At 37.7% G+C, this 9,744-nt stretch overlaps 1 protein-coding gene across 3 annotated transcripts in view; it reads right to left on the bottom strand.

Annotated features, from left to right (window-relative positions):
- The window catches only part of ppil4 (peptidylprolyl isomerase (cyclophilin)-like 4), a 52,433-nt gene that overhangs the window by 17,433 nt on the left and 25,256 nt on the right, over positions 1-9,744 (bottom strand). For all 3 annotated transcript variants that reach the window (XM_043681109.1, XM_043681125.1, XM_043681117.1), the window contains exons 7-8: positions 7,136-7,252; positions 3,004-3,128 (exon numbers count right to left, since the gene is read on the bottom strand). In XM_043681109.1, the coding sequence (XP_043537044.1) occupies positions 3,004-3,128; positions 7,136-7,252 (242 nt within the window). The remainder of the gene's footprint in view (positions 1-3,003; positions 3,129-7,135; positions 7,253-9,744) is intronic.

Raw genomic sequence — 9,744 nt, 5'->3', positions numbered from 1 at the left:
GTACCTTGCCTAATCCAAGTTATTAATACATTTAGCGCATTCTCAGGCTATAAAATTAATTTTTCAAAATCGGAGGCTATGCCAATGGGTGGCCTTGCTATGACACCCCACTTAGTGGACGGATCCCTTTTTCCCTTTCGTTGGTCCCTGGAGGGCTTCTTATATTTACGCATTTTTATTACCCCAGTATTTGGTCAGTTGTAAAAGGCTAATTTTGTGCATTTACTGGAAAGGATAAGGCAGGACCTCCAGCGATGGGGAGACCTTCCAATTTCCTGGTTGGGTAGAATAGCACTAATCAAAATGAATGTCCTGCCCCGTCTCCTATATCCTATGAGAATGCTTCCGGTGATGCTGCCGAGGACGGCTCTACGCAAATTATATGGCTGGCTGGGTTCCTTTATCTGGAATCATAGATGGCCCCTCATTAAGCTGAAGAAGCTACAGCTTCCACAGACAAGGGGAGGATTGGACTTCCCAGACTTTAGGAAATATCAGTTAAGTTACATAGCTGATTGATTGTGGATCAGACAAAGCCCAATCTGGTTGGACATCGAGGCCTCTCAAGTAAAATATCCACTTATTAACCTTTTATTTTCAGACAAGAGGAAAATCATTACAGATCACTATAAAAACCCTATAATACTAAACACAATTAAGGCTTGGAATATAATGCGGCAAAATGAGGGCAACTCACATAAAACATCCCCCTATGCACCGATAGTGGGAGCATGGGGATTCCAACCGGGGTTTACAGATGCCACTTTTAAACTCTGGAGATCCAGAGGTATCTCATGTTTAGGGGACCCAGTTAAGGATGAGGTCCTGATGTCTTTTGAACAGCTGCGTCAGAAATTCAGATTACCTAATGGAGACCTTTCTCGATACTTTCAAATTCGAGATTATATACAGAAGAAGACTACGTTATTAGATAGTCTTTATAAATCAGAGAGAGAATGTAGTGTCCTACGACCAATGGGGGTATCTTCCGTTAGTACTATTTATCATTTACTACATGATGAAGTATCGGGAGATATGGATAATCTGCTTAAAACATGGGATCAGGATTTGGGACTAGAAATCTCTATAGAAACATGGAATGATATTTGGGAAAATGCTAGAAGAATTACTATCTGTTAACAGAACCCAGGCTATCCAGCTGAAGATACTTCATAGGGCCCATATAGCATCGGTTCGACTGGCAAATTTTAAGGCAGGAGCATCTCCAATGTGTCCCAAATGCAAAATAGAGGTGGGCATTCTTGTACATTGCCTATGGACCTGTCATAAGATCCGTAGATATTGGACTAAAGTAGCAAGTACCCTGACAGAAATTTTAGGAACGGAAATTAAAGTGGACCCTGTATCTCTCCTTTTGGGCTTTTCGAATTTTCCCTCCCTGGACATGTACGGGAAGAGACTATTTTCTATTCTTTCTTTCTGTGCAAGGAAAAATATTTTGGTGATCTGGGTGCTGAGGGCCCCCCTGGACTTTCAAATTGGCACAGATTAATTATGGAATGTATTCCCCCTTGACTTCCTTACAAATATGGTGCACCGAAAGACCGAATTATTTTATAAAATATGGCAGCCCTTCTTGAATTACATAAATACAGATATTTTGGCTATCCTAACAAGGGCTTTTATTTAATTGATATTACAAACCTGGCTGGTCCAGGGCCCCTTAGGAGAGGAATCCCGCACGAATACGGGTTTTATTACATCTGATGTTAACACATTCCGAGCATGTAAGAGACTTAAATATACATTCTGGTTAGTTGTAGGTTAGATTAGTAGATAGTTGCGTTTTGTTGTCTTTTTTTCCTTTTTCAGTATTTTTTTTCTTTTGTTAAATTTTGGCTATTGTATATTTGATTTAATTGTATATCAATGTTTATATTTGAGAGTTTTGTTTATTTTTGTAAACTTGTAAAAATGTTAAATTTCTAATAAAAATATCTATTAAAAAAAAGGGTCATCTTTAGCATGCCCCAAATGCTTCTGGACATGCCACAGGCTCAGTTTTATTGGAGCGCTGTGGCAGGAGAGATAGGGAGGGTACTGAGGACTGAAGTCAAAGTAGACCAGATATCCTTCCTCTTAGGTCTACTGAATTAACCATCTTTAGATGGGCTTGGGAAGAAACTATTTAATATTCTTGCATACTGTGCACAGAAGAATATTCTGATGAATTGGGTGTCTGAGAACCCTCTGGGCTTGCTGGGATGGCAGAAATTAATTATGAAGCACATTCCCTTGGACTTTTTTTTCCAAACATGGTGCACGACACAATAGACCACTTTTATAAGAAATGGCAATTCTACTTGAGTTATTTGGATATAGATTTGTCAGTTATCTTAACTAGGGCATTTGCTTAACCAGGAAGGTTAGATTTGTCAAGCCCTAGACACTGGAGGGGGTCTCCTTGGTTAATATGGGTACATATACAATGCTCCCGTTCCTTTGTTTGGGAACTTTGCGCCGAGCATAGCCGTTCTGTATTTTTTGGGTTTTTTTGCTTTTCTTTTTGGTGTTGCTTTGCAGAGTGTTAGGGTTTGTTTTGTATTATAGGGTAGGTTAGTGGTTAGTAGACAGTAACCACTGTATTGTAACTTGTTTTTTTTCTTTTTATTATACTGATATTTGTTATTGATTATAAACATATAAAATTATTGAAAAATACAAAGTTAAAAAATTTTGCTAATACATATATTTACAAAAAAAGTCAGATCACATCATAGCCAGGGTGTTATTTTGCCAGGCTTGACTAGGCTTAGTGGATCCTTGACGTATCCTGATTTGATACCTTAATCACTACTTAGTGGCCTGTACAGTTTAATTCTTGTCATATTTTACTATTTGTTTCATAGTTTGACTGGTTTACTCACCCACTTCAAAAGATAATTAAGAGTCAACTGATGATCAACATTTTAAGTAACATTTGAGATAAAAACTAGTTCAATGTCATGGAACATTATCATCAATAGATTCACAAAAAAGTACCTCTTGATTGGCCCAAATCTTGAAAAAATGACCTCTAAGTCTTCATCTGTGGTGACTGGATTGAGTTTACAAACAAACAGCACATTTTCAGGTGGCTTTATTTCTGCATCTGGTAGATCTCCAACCTGTTAAAAATTAAGATTTGGGTCTCATCAGCAATTATTCTGGAAAAATAACGTGCATAATATCTCAACAGCATAGTTAAATTTAACTTATATCAGTAAATGAATTAATCAAAGGGGTTTTCAAAGGCAATATCATTCTCATTTATCTTTTCCAGTGAGTTAGTATAAATCAATAAACCTTTTTAATGAAACATATAATACAACTTGGTGAATGTTATTTCTCTTGACATTTCCCTTTTTCCTTAAAGACGAATCTTAAAACTCAATTTGTGACTAATCTTTCTGTCACCCCCTCCTAACTTTTCCTTCCTGGGTCAGCATCCACAGGTACTCTGGACTGTATATAAAGGCACTAACCTGGATGTTTTGATTTTATTCTAGGTTTTACATGTTTTTCATATGTACTTCCAATGAATGAATGTTCAGTGCCATTTACAAGTACAAGATCTTTGCATTTTCTGAGACCATTTCCCATATTTAATATATATTAACTAAATCTGATTTTAAATATCAATAAATACAAGCCTTGCATGCATTATGTACTTGTTTGTCACATATATAAACAGCTTATACAGGAAGTCATACTTTCAGCTTCTCAAAGGATACTTGCTTAATAGCCTTAATAGTGCAACTTTTAAATATTTTAGATCCTTTTCATTGATAGTCATCTGTCTAACTGGTAACAAAACAAAAATAATAATCCACATAAACAATCTTTTAGAAAATATAACGAGGTGGCAGGAAAAAAAATTCCAGTTCAAAAGAAAGTTGATGAAGTTTGACTAATTCCTTTCATATGTATAACCACGAACATAAAAGCACTGACAGACCATTCTGTCCCTGTATTTTATTCTACTATTCAATTAAACTGATATGTAGGAGTTTTGTTAACAAGAGAGTCTAGAGGAAAGAAGATGGAATGGGAAGCAGGAGATGATGTAGATGTTCAGCCATTATCTTACTATATGACAGAGCAGGATCATGAAGATGATTGATGAATGTAGGGCAGGGATGTTGTCTACATGTATTTGACAAGGTATCTCATGATATGCTGGTCCAGAATATTACGTCACACAGTGGGATCCACAGTGAATTGTAATTGATACAAAATTGACTTGGTCCTGGAAGATAGAGAGTAGTGTTTTTTAATTGGAAGTCTGTTACTATTGGTATTCTGCAGGGATCGCTGTTGTTTCCAAGATATGAAAATGTACGTGGTCTGATTAGTAAATTTGTAGATGGCATAAACTTTGGTGGAGCGGTGGATAGTGAGGTAGATTGTCAAAGAATACAGCAGATTGGAAAACTGAGTGGGGAAATTACAGATGGAGCTTAATCTGGACAAGTGTGAGGGGGTGAGTTTTGGGATGTCAAGTGCAAGATGAAAATATACAGTAAATAGCAGGACCCTTAGGAGCATTTATATACAGAGGGATCTTGGAGTCCATAGCTCTCTGAAAGTGGCAACACTGGGTAAGGTGGTAATGGTGGCATATGGCATGTTTGCCTTCATCAGCTGGGGCACTGAGTATTAAGGTTGTCGTCATATAGCAGCTGTATAAGACTTTATTTAGGCCACATTTGGAATATTATGTGCAGTTCTGGTCACTGCATTATAGTAAGGATGTGGAGGATCTGGAGGGGTACAAAAGAGATTTACCAGGATGTTGCCTGGATTCAGTGTATTAGCTTATAGGGAAGTTGGACAAACTTGGACTATTTTCGCCAGAGCATTGGAGGCAGAGGAGTGACCTGGTAAAGTGTATAAAATTATGACAGATATGGATAGAGTGGAATATCAATGTCTTTTTCCCAGGATGGAAATGTCAAATTCTAGGGGACATAGGTTAAGGTAAAAGGAGAAAAATTTAAAGGAGATATGCGAGGCAAGTTTTTTTCAAACATAGAGAATTGTCGGTCCTGGATCATTCTGCCAGGGGAGGTGGTAGAAACAGATAGGATATCAATATTTATGAAGAATTTCAACAGCCACAGGCAGGGAATAAAGCAATATGGACCATGTGCAGGCAGATGGGATTAGTTTAGAATAGCTTCTTGATTGGCAAAAACATGGTTGGCTGAAGGGCCTGTTCTTGTGCTATATTGTAGTTTAGATTAGATTCCCTTCAGTGTGGAAACAGGCCCTTCGGCCCAACCAGTCCACACCGACCCTCCGAAGAGTAACCCACCCAGAACCATTTCCCTCTGACTAATTCATCTGACCTGCACATCTTTGGACATGGGAGGAAACCGGAGCACCCGGAGGAAACCCACACAAACACGGGGAGGATATGCAAACTCCACACAGACAGTCACCCGAGGCTGTATTAAACCTGGGAACCTGGTGAGGCAGCAGTGCTAACCACTGAGCCACCGTGACGCCATTCTATTATCTCACTCTTATTTCTTATGTTCATTTTGATTTGATTTATTATTGTCACATGTACCTCGGTTCTTGTGTATGTTTAACTTCATTTAACTGTCTTGTTTTTGTAATCCTTAAATTTTGTCTGGCAAACATTCTGTCAATCGCAACATCTATTTTGGGGAAGGAGAATTGTGTGTGTCCAATGTCTTTGTGAAAAGTAAGTGTTTACTGGCTTCATCATGAATGGCCCAATTCTAATTTTAAGATTATATCCTTCGTTCTTTCCTCTCCCACAAATGAAAAGAGTTTCTATCTACCCTATCAAATCCTTTAATTACTTAGATTAGATCACTCCTTAATCTGTATATAAGCATACACACAAGGAAGGCTATATAACACTTAAAATCCCTCCATCGTTCTTCTGAATCTTCACTGCACCTTCTCAGGCCAATAAATCCCATCTGAATGCTAAGTGGGGCTTAAGTGAGAACATGGCAATACTCATTTTTCACAAATTCTACACTGTCTAATGCTGACAAATTCTACTAAGTTGTTCGGTGGGATAATCCAAACTAAAGTATTGTCTCAGAGGGAAAAAAAGATACTTCTTACTACCTGTTCCAAACTTAACTTCAATTCAACGGATTCCCCGTAAATTCTCTGGCTCTAGTTTATTGAGTCTTATCTATACTGATTAAAATGGTTAAATCCTCTAATAAGATACCAACTGCTCTGAAACCCTTTACACTTTATTATTAGTGCAGATCCTTTCTGCAACATTTCTAATGACTGGCATTTCTAATGACTGGTATTGTAAATGTGAACTGCATAATGCATCTTTAAACATTAACATGACTTATGCACAGATTCTAGACTCTTAACATTGTCAGCCTTTTTAACTATAGGTTAGATGAAATGCCTAATATTATTTCCTATATTCTGTACTACGTCAGTTCCACTTTTGTCTGAGTAAGAACATTAAGTTCATGATCCATCCCAGAGATCTAAGCAGAAGGCTGATGCTTCTTGTTGTACACAGGAAATACTATCGACAGTATCATCTTCCATTTACAAATAATAACTTGATGCCTCCTTGAGTAAAGGATTCAATTATTCTATTTTGAAAAAGTGGAAAAGCGTTTTCTTCACCAACAACTCTGCTTTTTATGGGTTCTATTAGGATGAACGTTTCCTACGCTTCAACAGTGATTACCCTTTGTTCACTGACAGCAAAGCACTTTAAAAATATCCTGGGGTTTTGTGAAAGACACCATATAACTGCAGATCTTGTTTCTGTTTGCTGTATGCTTCAACCATCCATGCTTTTCAGTCTGAATTTCACGTTATGAGTATTAAATGTCACCTATCATCCAAACTGCATAATTGCTCTCATAATTTTCCTACACATCTGTTGATTCACGTGACCATCAACGTTCTCAGATACTCTCACACCAACATCACATAGCTGCCGAAACAAAATATAGCTCTAGTCTACTCCGGTAGGTGAATAACAACGGGGAGAATAAATTCTTGTCTTCACATCTGTTGGTTAGAAAACATTGAACAGTTTGGAATGCATCATCTGTACTTCCCAAAACATATTAATGTTCTTTTAAAGGTTTGTGATTAATTTCTTTACCATTTCCAGCAGTATTGCTTTGGTTTTTGCTTCTTTCTCTGCCAGCACTTCTTCAATTTCCTCTGCAGTTTTTCCTTTGGTATCATCTATTTCTTCATCAGCTCCTATTCTGCCACTCTAAACAAAATCATATTTTAAAAAATTAATCAAGAGTATTGTTAGTACTAAAGAATACTGAAAGCATGCAAGAAAACACACCTTTCTCTGTATACCATGCAGCTTTAGTTCCAACATCAGAACTTGAGATCATTATACCCTCTTTCTTATGTGGTGGGTGGTGCATGGGCAATTATAAGGTCATAAAGATGTACAGCACGGAAACAGACCCTTTGGTCAATTTTGTCCATGTCAACCAGATATCCTAAATTCATCTCGACTCATTTGCCAGCACTTGATCCATATCCCTCTAAACCCTTTCTCTATTCATATACCCACCCATATGCCTTTTAAATGTTCTAACTGTACTAGCTTCCACCACTTCCTCTGGCAGCTCATCCCATACGTGCACCAGCCTTTGCTTGTAACAGTTGTCTGTTAGGTCCCTTTTAAATCTTTCCCCTCTCACCCTAAACCCTCTGCCCTCGGGTTCCGGAGTCCTCTACTCCAGGGACAAGACCTTATCTATTTACCAGATCCTTGCCCCTTCATGATTTTATAAACTTCTATATAGCCTCCGACACTCCAGGGAAAACAGCCCCAGCCTATTCAGCCTCTCCCTGTAGCTCAAACCCTCCAACCCTGGCAATGCCCTTCCAGAATTGCACACAATATTCCAAAAGTGGCCTAACCAATGTCCTGTACAGCTGGAAAATGACCTCCCAACTCCTATACTCTGACCAATAAGGAAAGCAAACCAAACACCTTCTTCATTACCTGAGACTCCACTTTCAAGGAACTATGAACTTGGACTCCAAGATCTCTGTTTAGCAACACTCCCCAGGATCTTACCATTAAGTGTATTAGTCCTCCCCTGATTTGCCTTTCCAAAATGCAGCAACTCACATTTATCTAAATTAAACTCCATCTGCCACTCCTTGGATTAGTTTAAGTGTGTTGTTTGTTGTTATTTGGGTACTTGGTTTTTAAAAAAAAATTGACTTGTGAACGCCTGTATAGCTTAGTCAGAAGAAAAATGCCACTGATTTCATTTTTATCAACTTTCATACCATTCCATAGTTATGTAATTTCACCATTTTGTTATTTGATGCGATCTGACCTGAGCACTTTCGCTAATTTGCTCATGACGTTCCATACTTGTTAGACATGTTTTAACTCATCCCATCCAGAATCACGCTCATTTTTATTTCTAGTACCTATACTTCAAATTTATGTCTGCAATGACCTTCAATTGCAATTCGCACAGACCTACAAATTACAAATGTAAACTATTTGATTTCATTTTCCTACCTCCTCCTCCCAGCTTTAGCAATATCTCAGAATATAATGAATGTGTATTGTCTCAGATTCAATGAAACGGATCAAGAACAGAGAAAATTACATACTCTAACCAAATGAGCAATGCTCAAAATCCTTGCAGAAACACCAGTATTAACAATCATTCACTACCACATCTCATCAGGCCTGTAGCACTAGCAGCCTTGTCGCGCCTCTCAGAATGGTCTTGATTTGACAAAGTCTGCTTGCTGAGATACATTAATCATTCTCATCAGGTCAGCTGAAGGTTATTCCGCCTCCGAGAATCTCAAAACAAATAAGGACCTTCCCTGCATATCTTTAGAATACTTCTGTCTGGCATTTTCCATTAAATTAAAATGATTTGAATAATTTGGTTTATGCTCCAAAGGTAACAGAATTCCAACAACTAGCGAAGTTAGAATCAACACTACTGAAATGTCAAGGCAAGAAATTCAGATGGCTGTCATATAAAAATGGAACACATTGCCTGGAAAGAAAAATAACAGGCCAAAAAGTGATTTGGTTGGTTGGTTTTAGGATTTTAAAAGTGACTGGGTACTGTCAACAATTGCAAACTATTTCCCATTGTACAGAACAGTACAACCAGAGAACATTGGGTCTGCTTGAATGGAGTTAATTCAAACTAATCTGTGGAAACCTTATTTTAGTGTGGAATTGTTCAAGCTATAGAACAGAGTCCTTAGGGAAACAGTCAACTAGTTAGCATTGATTAAATGCAAATTCCATAGATTTCTTCAGAAACTGTCAGAGTATTTTGACATACGATATATAGGTAATTTGACACCTGGCATTACAAGTGCTTGGGAGCAACAGTGACCTTTGATGGTTTCCAAAACTTTTTACCATTGGGTAAATCACCTTCCATTCAAATTTGCTTCAGACTAATTGATTGCTATAATTAGTCATCAACTCCATTCTTCATGTGATGTGATAAAAATACAAATGAAATGAGCATATTTCTTTTCAATACAGCAATTCCTCTTCTATGTAATACTTCCATAAGTTAGCAAAATCATCATTCAGCTTCTTGGACTGCTTCATCTCAACTCCTTCTCATTGTCAAATAACTCTCCTATAAAATGAATACATTACTTTCAGTGATTTGCAGAAGTCAGAGCAACTGAGCTACCACAGGGCAGTCACTGTACAGTCCTTCCAATTTGTGACATTAG

The sequence above is a fragment of the Chiloscyllium plagiosum genome, chromosome 3, assembly GCF_004010195.1.
Source record: "Chiloscyllium plagiosum isolate BGI_BamShark_2017 chromosome 3, ASM401019v2, whole genome shotgun sequence".
Taxonomy (NCBI): Eukaryota; Metazoa; Chordata; class Chondrichthyes; order Orectolobiformes; family Hemiscylliidae; genus Chiloscyllium; species Chiloscyllium plagiosum.
Note: the sequence above shows the minus strand (reverse complement) of the source record. Positions and strands in the feature narration are given on the sequence as shown.